Here is a 21,486-nt window from a genome sequence, read left to right as displayed (position 1 = left end):
GGAGCACTCTGACAGCGTGTCTTGACCTGATCTCCCGCCATTTTTTTTTTTTTTTAAACCCTTTATGGTGTAAGCATCGTAAGTACGTGATCAGAAAGTTCTCAACTGAACATTCTGCAAAATTTAAAGCAATGGAGTTCTAGAACAATGGCGTAGAATAAAATATAAAAAAAACATTCCAAAAAAAAAAAAAAAACAGCACTTCAAAGGGTTTTATACACACATGGCTACAGGCGATTTCCAGCCATTGGTGCAGAGAAAGGACTGGCCAGCGTGAGTCCTGCTTTTCCCCACTAACTCCAGCTTTTCCGCACTCAAACCCAGGCTGAGGTGGTGGCCTACAGCTAAGTGTCAACTGGCAAGAAGACCTTCTGCGGGGAGGAGCTGGGGTTTCTGCCCAAACAGCAGCAGTACGGCATATTCATAGATTCTTTAAAATGGCTTTTTTCCTGTTGCAGGCATTACGCAGGCAGAGAAACCGAAGGAACTACAGAGCGTGTACGCATTTTAACGGCTCGAATTAAGGGACTGAGCGTTCTCTCCGGTCCAGCCGCGAGCGGATTCCGCTCACTTATCCGTCGATCCAAATTCGGCCGTGAATCTGCAGCACAAAGGATTTCACCCCGCAGGCACTTATAAAACAGGTTTAAACCAGACGGACTGAAACTTTAAAAAGTTTTTCCACAGAACTTTTCTTTTTCCTTTCCTTTTCGCGGCATTAAATTTCAGAAAAAGAAAAGAGCAAGAAGAGGAAGATCAGGTAAGGGGTTGACCCAACAACGTGTGACCATCCCGTGGCCATGAGCACGCTGACCTTCTGTTAAACTCAGTGTGTGACCTTGAGATGACCTTGGGAGTGAGTGATCTGCCCAGTCGGCCGGGACTCACCAGCCTCTTCCTCTTGTCCTGCTCTGTGGGCGGCTCCTCGTCATCGCTCAGCTTTGGCTCCTCCGTGCTGGACATGAGCATGCAGCTGGGGAAGGCAGAGGAGCGTCAGAACACGCACATGCGTGTGCACGCACACGCCTAGACGCACACACACACATGCTTACAGGCACACACACATGTGGACGGACCGACAATGTAAACGTGAGTACAGGAACACACATACACGTAAGAATTTAGACAGTCACCAGTCTGAAAACAAGTGCTTTTCATAGCTGAACAGGCCAATCGACAGCCCCAACACACTGCCCCTACACTGACTTCAAACACACAACACAAAGCACCCCGCCATCGCAACACAAGGTCTGTCCGTGTCATGTATCAAGGTTTTTCATAAGAAAGACAGAACCATTCATCTTCAAACACAGGAGTGTGCCTGAATGCACACACACACGCGTGCACACACACACACACACAGGCACACACACACACACACACACATGCACACACGCTCACCAGGTCCACTCCACACTGTGATTTACAGCACTGTGATTAATCCACTTGTCTTTTTTCATTTCTTTCATTTTTCCCAGGACACGTGACGGACGCGGAGACAGAGATGAATCCCCCAGAATGCCCCCTGCTCCCCTCGGCTCGGCTCGGGACTGGCACCGTACGCGAGCCGTCCCCAAAAACACGCCGGAAAAATGCGCACCCCGCGCCAGCGCGAGCGACTTTTCGCGGGGAAGCGGCGCGGCGAAGTCCATTACCTCCGAACGAAATCATAATCCCCGCACGCCATCGATTTTCCCTCCCCCGGTAAAAGACATTCCACGGGCCGCTGCTTCCTGCTCGGAGAACGCGGAAACGGCGGCGCGAAGGAGCGATGGGATGGGGGGGGGGGGGGAGGTTGAGGGGGGGGGGGCCCCGCTTTCATTACCTGCTCCTTCCATCACATGCGTGTTCAATTCCACAATTCACTGCAGGCTTTAAAAAGCCAGGGCTGAAGAACAGACATAAATTACACCTGCAGATTGGGCGGGACAACGTGGGGGGGGGGGGGGACGGATATTCAATTGCAGAAAAGAAAGAAAGGAATAAAAAAGAGGGAAAGTATTTCACAGTGCGCCGAGCGTGAACGGCGCGTTAGGAAGGTCGCGGGAGAAACCGTCACGCGGAACGGGGCAGAGCTCTGTGACCCCCCCCCAGTGCACTGCTCAGCGTAAGTGCTGCTACTGTGACACCGGCTGCACGGCTCTTTCGATTGGTGCTCGGCGCTCACTCTTTGAAGGTTCCGGAATCCGGGTCTTCCGACATCACGTCGTGCAGCGACTCCACGCAGATGTTGATGATCCCGCAGAACTTGTCCTGGATCACGCTGCAGAGGAAACAAACAAACAAACAAAAAACCATAATTCAGTCATTACTTTATTAAAAACATATAAATACCAGTGGGAGGAGCTCTGGTGGGAGGATGGTTACTGTTACTGTTATGTTAAAAAGAAATTAGACCGTGAATTTTCATAATTTGTGCTGAGTGTGTGTGTGTATATATATATATATCAGCCCCTTATATATAAAGAGCAACAAGAGCTCTCCGGGACATTTACTTTAACTGCCAAACGATGATGTAAGAAAACCAGAAGCCTCAGAATGATGGGAGGAACCCGGAGAGACCGAACCCAGAACCCCGGCAGGCCCTGCAAAAACATTTCCACTGCAAACGCTAACGACACAATAAACTCAAACGAGACGACTCTCACAAACCCCCCCGCCTCACCCCCACCCCCCACCGCCCCACACACCTTACGTGCGGTGAGCAGCTCGTTAAAATTCAGCGGAGTTTGACCTCGATCAAGCCGGAGAACTTCCTGGCGAAGCGTGCTGCATCAAGCCTAACTGCCGTGACGGAAAGCCTCGTTTACAGCCCAGGGGCCGGGGGGGGGGGGGGGGGGGCGTACTGAACTAACATAAGTACTACAGCGTTACTAGTGCCAGCACCAACAAAAAAAAAACTTCTTAAGGACATTCAAGAACAAAAAGTTTCAAAGGACTTTATCTGTAAACAATCGATCGCAGGAGACTTCACTTTTTAAGCGAAAGACTTTTTTTTTTTTTTTTACCGCGAATTTCCCGCATCGTAAGCAGTTTGTTTACAGGAGATTGCTCGCTTCGGAAAAAAAAAAACAGAAGAACGCCCGCGTCAGTGGATTCAGAGCGCCATGGATTTTCGTTTAACTCTGCGTGTATAATCGCAGGAATATAAAAAAGGGGGGGAGTTTTGCGAAACGCACAAAACCGACATAAATTTCGAGCCCAGAAGTGCGTCAGGCGCCTTGCGGGCGAAGCGTGGAGAAACCCGAGGGCTCGCAGAACCGGGTTTCTTCGGCGTTCGAAAATCGAGCGCTTTCAAGGTTTCGAGAAGCCGTGGAGTTTCCCGTCGCGCGCGCGTAACCATCAATCAATCAATCAAAATTTATTTACGCAGCGCATTTCACAAACAACCGTCACAATACGCTTCACAGACAACACTGGCATGAGCCCCCACAGGAGCAAGCCTACAGCAACAGAGGCAAGGAAAAAAACTCCCTGTGGCAGAGGAAAAGAAACCTCGAAAGGAACCAGGCTCAAGGGGAGGGGGGGAACCCGCCCTCCTCTGGTCGGTGACGGTGACTGGCTTGCAAGCCATGGGGTTAGTTCCCAGCTGGGACACAACTGTCGTACCTTCACGCAAGGTGCATAACCACGAACGACTTAAAACATCCTAATTACAGTAAACGGTATCCAATGATTGTATGTAAAAATGTAACCTCTGCACATATCACACCCTAATTAAATTTTAGTAGGAACTTTTAGGTTCCTACAGGAGAGCTGCTTCACTCCTGTGTGAGTCAAGCCGCTAGTTTGGCACACAGCCGAAAACACAAACAGCGCCAGTGCGGCGGGGAGCTCGAACCCCAGGCTTTCATCGCCGGCGCTTTGATCCTTTCCACCCGCCAAAGAGCCTGAGGAGAAACTCCCGCTCGCTCGTCTTCAGCCTCAAACGTGTTTTATTTTTTTTTTCTCTTTCTCGCCGTTTGCCTCTCGGACCCGGGAGACCCAGACGACCGCGGCGCCCGCAGACGCGTCTCCGCGTCGCGTCCAGAACGCCACGTTTGACCCGAGGCCCGATTGGACGAGAGGAGGCCGCCATTCCTCCAGAACGGGGTTTTTTCGAGACCCCTCCAGCAAAGCGGAGGCTCCTAGTTGCAAAGCGAAAGCCACAATTTTGACCAAAAAAAAATAAAAATTAACTGAAAAATCGGAGAAAGGTTCGGGAAGCAAATGTGCTGCCTTTGAGGAGGGTGCGAAAGAGCTGGATCATCAGCAGAATCCAGCGGAGATGAGAAAGCCTCTAATTTCAGAGCGATCGATAGCCTTCTGGGCTGTTTTCCGAAGCTCTTCCCTCCAAGGCGTTCGAGAAGAAAGACCATCCACCCCGAAAAAAAACGCTAAGGTCAGCTCTTCAAGAGTACCGGACGGTTTTACGGGAAAAATAATCCACTCCGTTTCACAGAGAACGTCGAACGTACGGCCCAGGAGCCATACAGACCTCAAAGGAACCCAAACGGATGTCCCAGAGCTGAGGCCCACCGCCCTTTTCTGAGGCCTGCCTACCCGCGTCCTGCCGGCAGGATGTTTTTAGTGCAGGTTTCACAGCGAGAGGGGAAAAAAAAAAAGATTTAATATTCAGCAGCACGCGGTGGCACGATGAACAAGCATTAAAGGGCCTGTTCACACGAAGTCTGCCATTTCATCATCTCGCCTGTGCTTCGATGTAAAAAAATCAAAATAAATAAATAAATAAATTTGACAGAAAAAAGCAGCCTTTCACACTCCCCCCCCCCAGTCTCTATGGCCAGACTCCCAAACCCGTCTGATTAACAGCACCAGAGAAAAATTAATATCATATTTGATTATCCGCGCTCTCTCTTCCGTGTAATTGAGTGCTCCGTGACTCATATTTGCGCCCGAAACCCCAACGCGCTCGTCCTGTTGCAAAAAATAAATAGATATAAAATTAATATGCACGTGAACGCATTTCAGAAACTTTTAGCCAAAATACGGAGTAATCGACACAAATCCGATGAAGCCTTGTTGAGGAAAAAAAGAAAGCAATTTGTTCGTATTGTTTGGTGTGATTTTATACTTTTTAAAAGTGCTATAATCCATTCCATAAACCATCACTGCTTTTGTTTACAGTCCTGGTCTGTCAAAATCTGAAGGCATGAGAATTTCTACAAATCGCAGAACCCAACTTCCTAAAGACCAACACTGTCAAACGTTTAAAAACACCCACAGGAAGTAGCACCACTGGCCCCAACACCCCCTGTTCAGACTGGTTCAGTGAGCACATTGAAAGCTAGGATACCCCAAGATTGTGAGTTTATCCAAATACCAAACACAGACTTTCCACTGAGGAAAACCTTCACACAGCAGCAGACTGACAGGAAAAGCATTCAAAGCCAGAGGCTGAAAACAGATAAATATTTATCTTAAAATAATTCCGTGGAGAGCCTTGAATACAAAAATATGTTGTAGGTTGGAAAAACAAGGAATTTTATTATTTTTCAAACCACAGTCCCAACAAAACTTCAACAGTACCACTAGCCAAGTTACAAGCCAAGTTAATAAAATCATATGATTGATCAAATGAGAAAAACGGTTACATTAAAAAACATGAATGGCTTAAAAAAAGATTTTGAAAAATGAAATCAACAAACTGACATAAAGCCGAGACAGGGCTTACAGTCGGCAGGGGTTTGCACAGTTTGTGTTTCTGGCAGAGAACCAGCCATTATTACGAAGGGCGCAATGCCACGAAAGGATTCAAACCTGCGACCTTCACCCAATCTTCACTTACTCGGCAGCCTTGATCTATATCCATTGCTGCTCAAATTCTGCACAGCCTGTTGAACTATAACTTTTTCTCTGATTGGGAACATCGGGTCTGCCTCCAAATTTACTGCGATCTATTGATATTTCTTGGAAGTTCCATCCCTTGAATGAATACCGAGACATTATTTTTGTTTACTCCACTGCATTTGAATTTAGAAAAAGAATTCTCAACCGACACTCAAATTCAGAGTTCTGTCTCCCGGCCACCGACGGCAAAGCCAAATCAAAACAGGCCAAATCAGGGCGGCCACATTTGCCAGGGGAATCCAGATCAAGTGTCCCCGCAGCCCCCCCCCCCCCCCCCCCCCCCCTGCCCTTCGCCCAAACATGAGAGCGACGGGGAACCAAGAGTGAGAGAGGGAGTGGGTGGGAGGGGCTGGCACTGTCGGTTTCGGAATCCTATCTTCCCGTTCCTTGGCAACCAAAACCCGAGCCCCTTTTGTAAAGGCTACAGTGCAATTTTCAGTTATAAATATTCACAGATCGGCACGGTGTGACACGAGCGCGTACGCACGGGCACACAAACACACAAAGCCCGTTCCACGCAGCCGCTGCGAAAAACATCAAAATCGGTCTTCAAAGAGTACAAGTGATTGCGCTCTCCTGCAATTGTGTCACATTAGAGGCTGAAAAGGCTGAAAAAAAGTCGTTGAAAAAAAGGATGCAAGAGACTATCAAAGAGTGGGGGGGGGGGGGGGGGAACCAGACGATTGTCATTTGAGGCCTTCTGCAAAACTTCTTGCTGCTTAATTCGTATGCGCTGCTGAACTCAAAGTTGTTCAAAGCTCGTCCGAAGCTTCCTTTGGGTTGCTTAAGGAGATATAAGGGTTAGGCTAGAACAGACAAAAGCAGAAGAGTATATTAGACAAAACGATGAACACTGACCTCCAGCAGTACAATACGCCTGCACAGGCTGTGTTTCAGACAGCGCAGGCAAGGAGTGTCTCTGTCGGTCAGCTCAGTCAATAGTCACTGGCTCTCCTGTAGTACTGTGTGGCCTATAGGGTGTAGAAGTAGTCACAGGCTCTCCCGTAATAATAGTTTATTTTCCGAAAAATCAGTGAGGAAAAAAAACTGGACCAAAAATGATGAGAAACAAAGAATGAAGTATAAAAAAAAAATTTAAAAAAAAACCCCATTTGATCTGTTGGCATTATTGTGTGGACAGTGATGTAGTCAGATTTTTCCATTTGCTCCCATTAGCTTTCCTCATTTAAAAAAAAATTCATTTCCCAGAGTCACACAAAGCCAAGCAGACATGACTGAAAACTGTGATAAAAGCACAGCTGTGTGACCGTTAACAGGGAATGGCCCATCTTACTCTTCTCTTCTGATTGGATATCGCAAATGTTCAGGATGTTCAGTACAGGGGTCCCTCTGGGCCCAACAGCATGTTCGAGATATTTCCTTCATGTCAAATTATAATTCTCAATTCTGAAGAAGCGAGGGGAAAGAAATATAATTGAATTTCTGATTTACATGCCATCGCGGCAGACATTTTCCTCACACAGAAACGCAGGCGAGACGGAGGGCTCCAATCACGGCAGGCGGCAGGTCTTTTCTTACCGCTGTTGTTTTCATAACAATCGCGGCAGTTTATCATTCAATGCATTTCAAATGACAACAGGGAACGTAAACTTCGGGGGGGGGGGGGGGGGACACAAGAGGACTGATGTTATCTGGGTTCTATCAATGCCGATGTACAAGAGGGTCATTTTGTCTGCGTGTGCGTGTGCATGTGTGCGCGTACGTGTATGAGTGTCTGCGTGTGTGGCGCGTCTGCATGTATGTGTGTGTGCGCGGGTGTGTTCTCCATTCCATTTGAATGCTGTACACTTGAATGCCCAGGTAATCAGCGGTGGTTACCTGTAGCCCAGGTGAGCAGGGGTAGCTACCGGTAGCCCAGGTAATCAGCGGTGGTTACCTGTAGACCAGGTGAGCAGGGGTAGCTACCGGTAGCCCAGGTAATCAGCGGTGGTTACCTGTAGACCAGGTGAGCAGGTGTAGTTACCTGTAGCCCAGCTGAACAGGTGTAGGTGTGCTTACCTGTTGTCTGAGGGCAGCAGAGACAGCAGCGCCAGGGAGGACAGCTTCCTCCTCTCCGGTTGGGTGATGTTGTCCATGCGGTCCACCCACATCTCAATCAGGCTGCCCAGGAGCTGGTCTGCCTGTCACAAACAAACCCCGCCCACATCTCAATCAGCATGCCCAGGAGCTGGTCTGCCTGTCACAAACAAACCCCACCCACATCTCAATCAGACTGCCCAGGAGCTGGTCTGCCTGTCACAAACAAACCCCACCCACATCTCAATCAGACTGCCCAGGAGCTGGTCTGCCTGTCACAAACAAACCCCGCCCACATCTCAATCAGGCTGCCCAGGAGCTGGTCTGCCTGTCACAAACAAACCCCGCCCACATCTCAATCAGCATGCCCAGGAGCTGGTCTGCCTGTCACAAACAAACCCCGCCCACATCTCAATCAGCATGCCCAGGAGCTGATCTGCCTGTCACAAACAAACCCCGCCCACATCTCAATCAGGCTGCCCAGGAGCTGGTCTGCCTGTCACAAACAAACCCCGCCCACATCTCAACCAGGCTGCCCAGGAGCTGATCTGCCTGTCACAAACAAACCCCGCCCACCTGCCGTCAGAATGCCCAGGAGCTGATCTGCCTGTCACAAACAAACCCCGCCCACATCTCAATCAGCATGCCCAGGAGCTGGTCTGCCTGTCACAAACAAACCCCGCCCACATCTCAATCAGGCTGCCCAGGAGCTGGTCTGCCTGTCACAAACAAACCCCACCCGCATCTCAATCAGGCTGCCCAGGAGCTGGTCTGCCTGTCACAAACAAACCCCGCCCACATCTCAATCAGCATGCCCAGGAGCTGGTCTGCCTGTCACAAACAAACCCCGCCCACCTGCAGTCAGCAACAGCAGAAAAAAAAAAAAAACCTGGAAAGTGATTTCACCTACACGAAAAACTCCTCTCTCTTTCTCTTTCTCTCTCCCTGTTTTTTATTGCTCATTTTTCCCACCCATCCTCTTTCTCTCCCTCCCTCCCTCTCTCCCTCCCTCCCCTGCTCTCTCTCTCTCTCTCTCTCTCCCTCCCTCCCCCGCTCTCTCTCTCTCTCTCTCTCTCTCACACACAAAATGGGCTCCTCCCTCTCCGGCCTTCCAGCCAGGCACTCCCGCGGAATTAAAACCCCACCCCGCCCCGCTTCGGGTCATTCGGGTTCGACGCTCGCGCGTCCCCCCGTCCCCGTGACCGACACGCCGGGGCGGACAGCGAGACGCAAGCCGCCGCCCGCCGTTCCGGAACCTTCTAACACACGCAAACGAGACGCCGCAAAGTGGCTTTTTACACAGAGGGGCGCTCGGAGGCGCTCTGATCCGGTTACACAGCCGGCTACGCACGCAGAAATTACATCACCGAGTCGGTCCGATGTTCTGTTCTGGTCTCGTTTCCTGCAGAATGTGAACGTAAATACGATGCCTCACACCGTAAATATTTATTTATGCAGATACGTATGAAAACTGGGTGGATGAATCCCAAGAAGCCTCTTCAAATTTAACTTTGAATATATTATATTTACAAATGTGCCTGTGTGTGTGTGTATTTATATAAATCATTACTTTTTTTGACATATGAACTGAAACACAAAAGGGGAAAATCATTCTGAATTATGAGCACAATTCAGATTTTTAAACAGACCTGGGGTCTGGGCTTCAATAAGGTTCCATAAACAGGAAATCACAAATGGAAGGTGCTGTGGAAAAGGAATGAGGACAGACAGCCAGACAGACAAACAGAGAGACAGATGGACAGACATACAGACAGACAGACAGCCAGACAGACAGAGAGACAGATGGACAGACATACAGACAGACAGAGACAGACAGACAGACACGTAGGCAGAGGGACAGACAGACAGCCAGACAGACAAACAGAGAGACAGATGGACAGACATACAGACAGACAGAGACAGACAGACATACAGACAGACAGACAGACAGACATACAGGCTGACATGCAGACAGACAGACAGACATACAGGCTGACAGACAGACAGACAGACATACAGGCAGACAGACAGACAGACAGACAGGCAGGCAGAGGGACAGACAGACAGACACTGACAGACATACGGACTGGGCCTCGAGGCTCCTCACCTCCTGCTGCAGGTCCGCAGCCATCTGGGCGAGGAGGGAGAAGAAGAATCCGGAGTTCTGCAGCAGGACCCGCCCCGTCACGCCCAGGTAGGTGGACATCACCACGGGATACCTCTGTGGGCCCGGCCCGCACACACAAAAAGGGCGCTCAGCGCACATTACAGCAACAACACAATAACCATAACACAACCCCATTACAGTTTATTAGCAAGTACAAGAGCGTTTTACACAGAGACACTTTCCCTGAAAACACAAAATGGGAGAGCTGGGGACAGACTGGGCATGAGCCCCATATTACGACCAACAATAATAATAAAAATAAAAACAATGAAGTTATAAACGAAAGCTGCTTTGTCTGCAGATTTCTGCAAACTCAGCAGAGTGGAATTTAGTTTAGATCAGTTTCCAGGCAAACTTGCTTTTTTTTTTTTTATTTATTTTCCTGGAGATCGAAATCCCCGTGACAACCTGATGATTGACAGGTTGACAGGCTGACAGGCGGTCCGGTTGATTGATTGACTGACTGACGTTGCTCGTGCCCTTTCGGGTGGTCCGTGCACGTGCGCGCCTCTGGCATTCTGACCGCGCGCCCCTGTCTCGGGGGAACTCACCTCCCCGTCCACGATCCCCCGCAGCACCACAGGCAGGAGGGGCTGGAACATGTGGGAGCCCAAAACGGGGCTCACCTTTATGGCTATTTCAACTACCTGAGAGAGGGGGGAGAGAGGGAGAGAGAGAGAGAGGGGGGGAAGAGGGAGGGGGGGGAGGGGGGAGAGAGAGAGAGAGAGAGGGGGGGAAGAGGGAGGGGGGGGAGGGGGGAGAGAGAGAGAGAGAGAGGGAGAGAGGGAGGGAGAGAGAGAGAGAGGGGGAAGAGGGGGGGGAGAGAGAGAGAGAGACAGGGAGAGAGGGAGGGAGGGAGGGAGGAAGGGGGAGAGAGAAGGGGGTAGAGAGAGGGGAGGGGAGAGAGAGAGTGAGAGAGAGAAGAGTGTAATTCATTAACTATGGCTGTAAACTAGCACACACGTTGAACGAGGTTCAGAAACCATATGCCTAAGACTTGCCTCTGAGACACTTGCAGAGAGAGAGAGATGTGAAACTGTCTCATAGCTGTGATTGGAGACACACACACACACACACACACACACACACACAAAACATACAATTCCTTTAAAGCAGTAAGTTCTTTCAAAGTTGGACACAACCGCATTTAGGAATTTGTCGGACACATTGTTATATGTTGCACACACACACAGGTAAAGTGTGAAACGTCTTTCATTAACATTAAACGGGCATTTTGCTGCATTAAACAGTTTTTTTTCCCCACTGTGGCTCAATGGAAATGCGCGATGACATCACAGCCGCCAGAACGGGGCACGTCCGCGGCAGGAAGGCTCACACTAAACCCTCTGACAAAAAGGAGATCATACGCTTTTTAAAAAAAAGCCAGATGAAACCTCACTTCAGTCACAAAAAGACAGCAGGTCTTTTTTACTCTCGTTTCTTTTTTTTTTTTTTTGGAAAATATTTGGAGGCTTTTATTCAAATTCTGAGACGGCTTTTGAGGTCCTTTATCGCAGATTAAAGCAGAAGGAGTGGGCAACTGGCTGAGTTTCTGTGTGCTGGAGACTGGACAATGGGCGGGGGCGTGGGGGGGGGGGGGGGGGTGGTAGGGTGGTAGGGTGGTAGGGTGGGGGGGGGGGGGATCCTTGGAGCTTAAGCTGCCTGACTGTGGGCGTTTTGGGCTCAAACGGCTAATTAATCCTCCGGGTGATTAGCAAGGAGCGATACAGACACGAAGAAAATAGGAGAGAGAGAGAGAGAGACAGAGAGATAAGGAGGGGAAAAAATTTAGAGCGAGAGAAAGAAAGAGAGAGAGAGAGAGCGATAGGGAGTGAAAAAACAGAGAGGGGGGGGGGAGAGGAGAGCATGCAAAAATAAGAGGATACTTGGTTCATTACACCCGAGCTCCATTCCATCTGAAACAGGGAGTCATGACCTTCTTAAGGATTAATCACCTGCTGGAGTGCCTCTTTTTCTCCTTTCTTTTCCCATCCCTCGCTTCTTAAAAGTGCGAAAGAGCATCGGGGAGAATCAGGACATGAAATAATAATTCTTCAGCCGCCCACAATAATAGTCTGGCCATGTAAAATGCAAATAAACAACTGCAATAAAAGAGGAGTATGCCACACGGATCATGTCGCTCCGAGATAAGAAAGATTAAAAGCATTCTCTGGCCGCCGCCAGCAATTAAGCATTAATTACACGGTTTAATGAATTATTAATTACGGAGTTTGTTGACATAGTTACGAACGCAGCCACTCAAAGCTGTTATCAACAGCCTTGCGTGCCATACGTTTGCGGAACAAAGAAAGGTCAGGCAACCGAGATCGCAAGAGGAGGTTGCTGGTTCAAATCCCTGTATTTGAAGAGGGGAGCTGAACCTGAACAGATACAGTAAAAAAAATAAAAAAAAATAAAAAATGGCACTCCGAAAAACGGCATATGCACCAACCCACCTGGGCGCGAAGCATGTGCTTGGAGCGCCGAGCGTGGCAAAAGCAGCCGCCGTCCCGTGCCAGAACACTTCCTACAGCATCGGGCCGAGGCGAGGCGGGTCGGAGAGAGGGGAGGGATTTATTCAGCCAATTAAAACCATGGGTCGAACGGGCAACAGGACGATCCAGAATGGCGGACCGGAGGGAAGCCCTGGGGAGACCTCCTACTCTTTTATGACGAGAGCAGGAGGATCATTACGGGCCAGACTGAGTCAGCGTTCGCCAGCGCGACGTTAACGTCCAGTCACAGGGGGGTTCCGAGCCAGTTTTATTGGCCAATGAATTACAAGGCATTTATAGCACACAGAACGCCCCTGTGCTCTTCTCCGACATGCTATTTTATATCAGGCATACATTTCATGAAATGCTCTTTTTTTTCCCCCCTCCCGATTTCTTCTGTTCGCTGATGACTGCAGGGAGACAGAGTGTACTTTTGTAGTGTCTCAGGCAGGGGCTTTAAAGAGGAAAAATTGACACGAAAACGTCTGCTTATTAATTAAGAGTGGAAATAGAAGTCGGCAGTAAGAAGGAAGGAAAGAAGAAAAGAGAGGAAGAATGAGAAAGAACAAGAGTGAATGAGGGAGAGAAAGTAAAAGAACAACCCATTTTGGGAAGGGAGAATTACTACATGGCATTGGCAGTACAATATGTGACCTCATGCCACAAACTGGAGGGACAGCAAGAGACTCCACACAAATTCATAAATTTGTCTTATTTTCGACAGTATTGCTAGGGAATAACTTTGTTTTTTACGCTGTCTGTAAATTCATCTGTGCTGTGGGGCAGTATAAGATTTCTCCTGTCGTGCCAGTAAAGCAATCCGGGTCAATATTGAAGTCTGGGGGTGGGGGGGGGGGGGGGGGGGGGGGGGGGCAGGGACACCGGCCGGGGAATTTGGGCCCCTGTGAAAAGATCTCACATTGGGCCCCACCAAACCAGGCCCCCCCCCCCACTGCAGAACCGCAGCACAATTTTTGAGTGACAAAAAAGAGAACGAGCGAAAGAAAGAAGAATCAGAGTTTTGGCGTCAGCAGCAGGAGTGAAATTTTCACGATTTGCCACTTTTTGGACGCCACAGCTGCACGACACCCTGTAGGGGATTCTGGGATATCCAGCAAGAGCAGCGGACTGCGTAAAATATGAATACATAAAAGTATGGAATGTAAGCTTCATCGACTGATGCATCGTGGGACGGAAACGCCGCGGGGTTCGCGGGGTTCGCGGCGAGCTGAGGCGCTGGACCGGAGGAGGGTTCGCCCTCGACGCTCCGCTGACGCTCTCAGGGACACTATTTAAATTCTGGTCACGGAGCACATTCCCAAAAGAGCACACTCTGTCCCTCATCCTCTCACTCCCCCCTCCACTCCCCCCTCTCTCCCCTCCCTCCTTCCCTCCCTCTCTCTCTCGCTCTGTCCCTCATCCTCTCACTCCACCCTCTCTCTCCCTCCCTCCCTCTCTCTCTGTCCCACACCCTCTCACTCCCTACCTCCCTCCCTCCACCCCCCTCTCTCTCAATATCTCTCTATTCCCTACCCTCTCACTCCTACCTTCTCTCTCTCTCGATCTCTGTCCCTCACCCTCTCATTCCTACCCTCTCTCTCTATCTCTGTCCCTCACCCTCTCTCTCTCTCTCTGTGTCCTGCACCCTCTCACTCCCTCTCTCTCTGTCCATATTTCAGCCTCTCTTCCTCCCTCCCACACCCTCTCCTTCTTCAGCTCCCCATTTCATCACTCTCTCTTTTTCTCTCACTATCCCTCTCATATACTTTCTCTCTTCTTCCCTCCATCTAGCCCTTGCTCTCTCATTCTCTCTCTCTCTCTATCACACACACACACACTCTCCCATCTCATCCTTCCTTTCATTCTCCCCTTCCTTCCTCCTCCTCCTGTTTCCCCCCCTCCATCTCCCCTCCCCACAGAATGCAAAATTTGAAGCTCATAAGAGCAGTTACTCACAAGGCCTTATTAAAATTTTACGAAAATACACAGTGACACAGTGACTGCCAACAGGAGAAGAACAGGGCAGCCATTTGTAAACAAAGAGAAAACAAATCCCCGCAGCCCAAGTGTTCCAGGGGAGATTGTAGATTAAACAAATTAGCATCACCCACACTCTGAAGGAGAAAACTGCATTCAAAAACACTGCAGCTGCAGCAACGAAATTACCTCCACGGCTTGAGGGCAGGAAGGCGATATTATTATATTACAATGCGGTGTAATAATCACGGAACAGGGCTTTACAGCATCAGAGGTTGCAGGTTTGATTCCTGGACGGGGCACAGCCATTGTGCGCTAGGGCTAAGTACCCAGAACGGCTTCAGGGAACCGACATCAGAAGGCCATTGCCACACCTCCCTGCCGACACACAACCAGGTTGTAGCCAGCCCCCTAACCCACCCCCCCCGGCTCTACTTTCATGTTTACGCCTCTGATGGATGTGCGCAAATGCTTAAGGAGGAACTCCGGCGTAGACATTTGTCAAATCAGAGCTTCCTCAGGTTCCAAGGAAAAACATTTATCCAAGACAGGCCGAGCATCCTTAAATATCAGGTCTGCCTCGCGGGGGGAGGAGTTGGCGGGTGTCGTTTTTTTAGAAAAGCTCTTGCTGTCCGTCCATCGCCCGTGACGCAAACGAATCCCCTGTCCCTCTACAGCAGCCTTGAAGTGACAGCTCCTATGAAATTGGAGTCTGTCAACGGAAATAAATTACAGCCAAGAACAAATGGCGCATGCGTACAAACCTCCTGGGGGTGTCTCACATTCCGGGTGCCACAGGTGGAAAGGAATAATCATTTTTAAAAAACGTACGTTTTCCAATATTACAGGGTGCAAGGACACATTCTGTCCCCTATCATGTGACAAGGGACTCATGTGGTGAGTGTGCTGAGCTTCTCCAGCGTCACATGACAAGGGAAACTATGGTCAGTGTGTTGAGCTTCTCCAGTATCACATGACAAGGGACACTGTGGTCAGTGTGCTGGGCCTCTCTCCTCATAATAGGAACTACAGGTTCACATCCAGGTGTGTAGACAGCCGTTTCAAAAATGACAATCATTCACAGGGGAACTGAATCAGAACACACCCACAAAAACTGACTCAATTAAAAGCCGATGACAGTCAGCATTAGCTGTGGAAGAAAGCAGGGAACCCACCCGAACAAGGTACTGATTAAAGGCGCGTATTTAAACAAAAGAAAAACAGGAGCCTGCAACTTTATTTTTTTTTGCTTTGTCAGCAAACCGTGAGTAAATGCGTTAAGCAGAAGCCGATTGGACAAATAAACGAGGTAACACACAGTTCCATGCATCACCCAAATCCGCCTGGAGCATTTAGTTAATGCGCAACCAGAAAGAAATACGTCCACCAGGTGCGGCAAGTGCCCCAATTAACAATTTTAATTAAACCATTAGGAGACAAAACAGGAGCTGAAGGAGGCCCCCAAACCAAACCCACAAGGACCCCAAAATCATGTCAGCTTCCGGAGCGACGGTGCCATCCACAACCCCTCCAAGGCTCTGTGTCCCAGCTCGAACTGCTCTGGGACAGCGGAGGCGTCCTGTGAACAACAGGCGGGGTTACCTTCCGAAACATGTTCATCAAAAGGACAGGTCCCAGAGCGCGTTTAAATTAGACACATCTGTTAAACGGGTAAACAGATTATTCAAAAATCTATTCAGGGCAGCGCGTGGCTGCGCCGTATCCGGAAAGAACAGAAGAGAAATAGGGCCCTTCGCTTCATTTCGCCCGGAGTTGTTTCCCAGGATCGCCGAACTGCTGCATCCAGAATGATACTGGACTGCTCCCCTTAAATCAGAGGGAACCCCTTCACCACCAGCCCCTTCTCACCCCATCTGCCCCCTCCAGGGGTAGAGAGACACGAACACTTAGAGAAATGACCCAATAAAAAGTATTTCTTCAGCCAGTATTTCGTTTGGGGCGGACGGCTTCCACGGTTGTTGAAGAGGTAGGTTGGGCTGTGGATATGGAGGCGGACAGGCCCTCCAAAAGGCAGATCGCTCAGTGTGGGGGGGTGGGGGTGGGGCAGTGACTGCTACGAAATTAAAACCACTTTAACGAGCGTTCTCGGTCCTGACAAGGCTCATCCTTCAGGGCCGTTCCTTCACCTGGCCGCCCCCAAGCACAACAGGCACGACTCGGGGGGGCGTTCCTCTTCTCATATTTATTTATCATTACATTTTTTTTTTAAGCACCTTCAAAAAAAAAATTCTAATCAAATTCGCCCTCCCCGTAGCGGGTGAGTCACGGGGGCCGAAGTCTGCTCGGCCTGGACCGCTAAAGCAGGGCAGCGATTAAAGAGAGAGAGAGAGAGACCTGTCTGCACTCCTCCGTCTGATCGCCTCGCGGGCGAAGGCACTCGAAGGGTTGGCGGCAACTACCGCCAAGGAGGAGGCGGTCAGACAGAACTTCGCGAAAACGGAGCGGTGGGCGCCCGGGGGACGCGTCGAAGGAAACGTGAGCGGCGGCTCGCGCCCAAATAGCCTCCTCGAGCGACGTCTGTTTTTCCGGGGAAAAAAAGAAACGTTGGCGCGTGAAACTGGAGGTGGCGACGGTGGGGGGGGGGGGGAGCGACTCCGAAAACCGCCTTTCCCGAGCAGCTCAAGGGGGGGTGGGCGGCAATGTGGTATAACGGGTCTGGTCTTGTAACCCAAAAAGGCCACAGGTTCGATTCCCGGGTAGGACACTGATGTACCCTTGAGCAAGTTACTTCACTTGCACTGCTTCAGTGTATATCCAGCTGTATATAAATGGATACAATGTAAATGTTACGTAAAAGTTGAGTAAGTCGCTCTGGATAAGTGCGTCTGCTAAATGCCTGTAATGTGATTGGTTCAGCTCCATCTCCTTTCGAGGGGGCGATCTTACAGATTTTTCTCAAACCAGCTCAGCTAGGGTTCTCAGCCATCTTCTGTCTTCTAATTCCCCCGGGGAGACTCCCCCACACCGTGAGGCAGTGTGCGGCTTCCCGTCTACGACGCCGCACGCGCTGCCGTACAAAAACAACGACCGATTAATTCACACGGACTGGCTGAGTGATTAACATTACGCAACATCCCTTCTCCTCGGGGCAAAAGTGCGCGTTCCTGTGTCTGTCTGTCAGTTTGAAAGAGAAGAGAGCGATTCTGCGTGCATGTAGGGCTCAAACGCCTTGATCCTGTAACGGCTTCAGGGTTAGGGGGGGGTCGTCTCTGAAATTCAAATTCACAAAAGGTGACACCCCAAAAAAAAACAAAAAGACTGCAGCGGGTTTATAATGTGCGAATGGCCGTCCTGTTTGAGAAAACATTTTAGAGTAAAATGGTCCGTATGACCGCCTTTCTACTTTTCTTTTAAGCGCTTTGAAAATAAAATAATAGGGAAATGAAAGATCAAAATAAATACAATGGCTGAACAAATACTCACCTGGTAGGATCTGAGAATTATATTCCTGTTTAGAGTGCCTGTCTCCTGTGGTGAATTGATTTCTTTTTTCTTTTTTTTTTTAAGAAACAGAAAAAATTTCCTTTCCTAATACAATGAACACTGATAAGTAAAAGGCAGAGAGGTTTCAATCTGCTTTTAAAAAATAAAGAAACCCACAACTAAAGAGGTAATAAAAAAAAACTACAATGAAATCTCAACTTGATTGACGCAACGACCACTTACATGGAATCACTAAATTAAGTCTTACATTTCCGAGTCTCTTAAGTTTCACATCAAGTTTTCCTGCTAAGAACTGCGATAATGGCACCGAGGCTTAGCCTGCAATCACATTTCAGATATTTCTGGATTAAATGTTTAATTTCATTAAAAGATCCAAAGATCGAGCTCCCCCTTTTCAGTCCACTGGGTACATTTTCACAGAACATTTTAAAGATAGTTTAATGGTGAAAGCTTCTAAGTTAATTTACCCAAATGAGACTGAGACTACAATGCCAGCATTGCTGGCTCGTTACACCCCTTTCACACTGTACAGCTGGAACCAGGCTGGCCCCAGAAAAAGAATTTAGGTTTACTTCTGTTCCTTAACAAACGAGGTGATATCTGTAGACAAGTATTTGTTAAAACCCCGCCAGTAGCAAAGTATTTTCCATGCAATAAAACCAAATAGCACCATCTTGGTTTCCGCTTGAAACTGGAACCGCTCTAAAAAACATTTAGATTTCAGTTAGCAGGCCTAAACAACCACTGATCTATTCAGACATGAAGCTTTTCAATCAGCGGTGATTTCAATGAAATGTCCCAGATTGCATTCAAATTTAAAAGGAATGGATCTTTATTCGGGAGTCACAAACCCCACGTAGGGTTTGTGACTCCCAGTATGTTGCCCTGTGTCTCCTCTGGGAAGTAATGACATCACAGAACTTTCAAAGCAGAGAAAGCTCTCCGGGACACCCCAGGACTTTTACAAAGATAAGACCTGAAACGTGGAGGAATTTCCCCAAGGATGTTTCCTGTCGTGTTTGCGAAGCGAACAGCGGGGAGAAGGGCAAAGAGAGAAAACAAACATGTTCCTGTGGCCACACAAAAGATATCGTCTGTTTCTCAAATGATCTAAAAACTAGATACCCTTTCCCACTGTAGAGCTGGAACCAGCCTGGCTCAGGGGTACATCCTTTCCCACTGAACCGCTAGGAATAAAAGATAATATTGGTGTTGGTGCAGTTTCTTGGGACAGAGGTACACACAAGCTGCTTTTTTTAAATACCGCAAGGCTATTTCAAAGCATCAATGCGACAGAAAATCGATCGGAAAAAGTACAAAATCACCGAAGCAACTTTAAACTCCTTAAGTGTCGCGGCAAACGCAGTGTCTCCGACCCCGCCTCTGACACCTCAATAAACTCTAATTACAAAGACAGAGGAGAGAGGAGCGACACAATCCCCACCGGCAGCCCCCCCCCACCCCCGCCCCCCTCCGCTCTCTGTTCTGAGTCCGCTGGCGGGGACCAGTCACACTTCAGGGCGCGAACCCCTCACCCCCCCCCACCCCCCAAGCGGCCGCCTCGACCTCCGCGGTGTCAGACAGCTCGCACGAAAACGAAATAACACGCCCCGCGCCTCAGGGACAGCGTTCTGGGAGCACTTCCTGTTTAAACATCGATAAAGGAAGTCAGGGTTTATGGTTTAATCGCCTCTGCGGAGGCTGCCACCGCGGCCTCTCTTAAGTTCTCGAATCCGCCTCTGACACCCGCAGCCGGACCCCTCTGGTCTTGAGCTGAGGCCCGTGCGTCGTTGGGACAGGCGCCGCTCGCGCCCCCATCGGAGCAGGCCGCCCGCCAAACCCGAAGCGTTAATGCTACCGCTAACGCTAACGATAAGCCGCCAGCGCTCCCTGCTGCTCCAAACAAATGACAAAAATAAAAAAAATAAATAACTTAGCCCAAAAATAAACAACATGAATCCAGACCCACGAGGGCTCAGCGAAAGAAGGACGATCAGAGATCACATTCATTCGTATGCCCCACATTTAGTCTTTAAAAAAAAAGAAAAAAAAAACTCAGTCAAAACTCTACAAACAGGTCAGAGAAACTCGGTTCCGTACAAACGATTTTCACATCCGTCAGTCACAGCGGGACTGGGGGGGTGCGTTCAGAACAAACCCGTCTCAGCAGAGGAGGGGGGTGGAGGGATGGACTGGATTTCGAATAACGGAACAGATGTGGATCTGTGCTGGAGATGGTGCCTCAAACCCCCCCCCCCCTCGCAAGGACTCCAGGAACACACAGAAAGCGCCATCATCACTCCTAAAAACAGGACAAAGCGGCAAGCAGCGATTGGAAACGTAGATTGTGACACCAGCAGTGGGGACTCTGGGTAATTTGAGGGAGGGGAGAGGGTGTATTTCTGGAGTAACAGCAAAAGGTCAGGGCATAAGTCACAGCAGCACTCCAAGAGCTTAAAATTACAGACTTCTGACTGATGTTTTTTTATTTCTGCCTAATTGCTGCTATGGGACTTCAGAAAGTTCTATCACTTAAAGTTCTCAGCTCCTGGCTTTGAAACATCGATAAAGTGTTTCATTCACTTCTGCTTCACACAAAAAAAGAGACAGAGAGCGTGTGTGTGTGTGTGTTTGCGCGGGGTGAGTGCACAGGTGTGTGTGTGTGTATGTGTGTGTGTGGGGGGTGAGTGTGCAGGTGTGTGTGTGAGAGAGAGAGTGAGAGAGCACAAGAGACTGTGTGGCCGCCTGCCTACCTTCAGCACTTGGACCTGACCCTCTGTAGTGATGTCTTTCAGCAAGCCACAGAAGGAGCGACACAGCGACTCTGCATAGTTCTACAGAGAGAGAGAGAGAGAGAGAGAGAGAGAGAGACAAAGAGAGAGAGAGAGGGGCTGTGACTCATGAGCGCAGTGGAGAAACCTCTCCCTTCAGCTCTGTAATTAATTGTTGTTTGTTGCCTGTTTCCTGTCAATTCTGCACTACATCAAAAGGGTCAGAGAATGAGACTGAACTGAGAGGGAGTGCCAGCATCTACACCTAGAGGATACAACAGAATTACAACATTCACAGCATATTTATAACACGACTAGAATATTCACAGTGCATTAGCACCACAGGTACAACATTTATAGCACATTTATAGCACATACAGTATACAGCTCACTGCTGCAGAACATCAGTTCCAAAGGGCATGACCTGAGGGCCTGGAGTTACCAAAGCTGTGGAGTTCCGCTCAAAACTACGTTACCCAGAATGCACCATCTTCAAATCATCACTTCCGGAAGTGAGCATTTCCTTACTAAAACTCACTCTTTACCTACTGTTCGTGGTCTCACCTGTAGGAATTCGGTGGCTGACAGGTAAGTGTAGGCGTTGATGATCTGGAAGCAGGTGCGGAGGTTTTCAGAGCTCAGTTCTGGAAGAGAAGAGGAGGAGAGAAGAAGAAAGTCAGTGACGGACAAACTCAATAAGCCGCATTCACGCAGGCAGCCCAGC

At 49.2% G+C, this 21,486-nt stretch overlaps 1 protein-coding gene across 2 annotated transcripts in view; it reads right to left on the bottom strand.

Moving 5' to 3' along the window:
- Window positions 1–21,486, bottom strand: part of ipo11 (importin 11) — a 110,718-nt gene that overhangs the window by 2,863 nt on the left and 86,369 nt on the right. The window contains exons 23-29 of one of the 2 annotated variants that reach the window (XM_035380251.1): window positions 21,327–21,406; window positions 20,745–20,825; window positions 10,606–10,701; window positions 9,995–10,108; window positions 7,870–7,991; window positions 2,168–2,263; window positions 889–973 (exon numbers count right to left, since the gene is read on the bottom strand). In XM_035380251.1, coding sequence (XP_035236142.1) covers window positions 889–973; window positions 2,168–2,263; window positions 7,870–7,991; window positions 9,995–10,108; window positions 10,606–10,701; window positions 20,745–20,825; window positions 21,327–21,406 — 674 coding nt within the window. Of the gene's footprint in view, window positions 1–888; window positions 974–2,167; window positions 2,264–7,869; window positions 7,992–8,491; window positions 8,607–9,994; window positions 10,109–10,605; window positions 10,702–20,744; window positions 20,826–21,326; window positions 21,407–21,486 lie in introns of those variants that run through there. The other variant, XM_035380252.1, reaches the window with a different exon arrangement.

Source organism: Anguilla anguilla, chromosome 10 (genome assembly GCF_013347855.1).
Source record: "Anguilla anguilla isolate fAngAng1 chromosome 10, fAngAng1.pri, whole genome shotgun sequence".
Taxonomy (NCBI): domain Eukaryota; kingdom Metazoa; phylum Chordata; class Actinopteri; order Anguilliformes; family Anguillidae; genus Anguilla; species Anguilla anguilla.
Note: the sequence above shows the minus strand (reverse complement) of the source record. Positions and strands in the feature narration are given on the sequence as shown.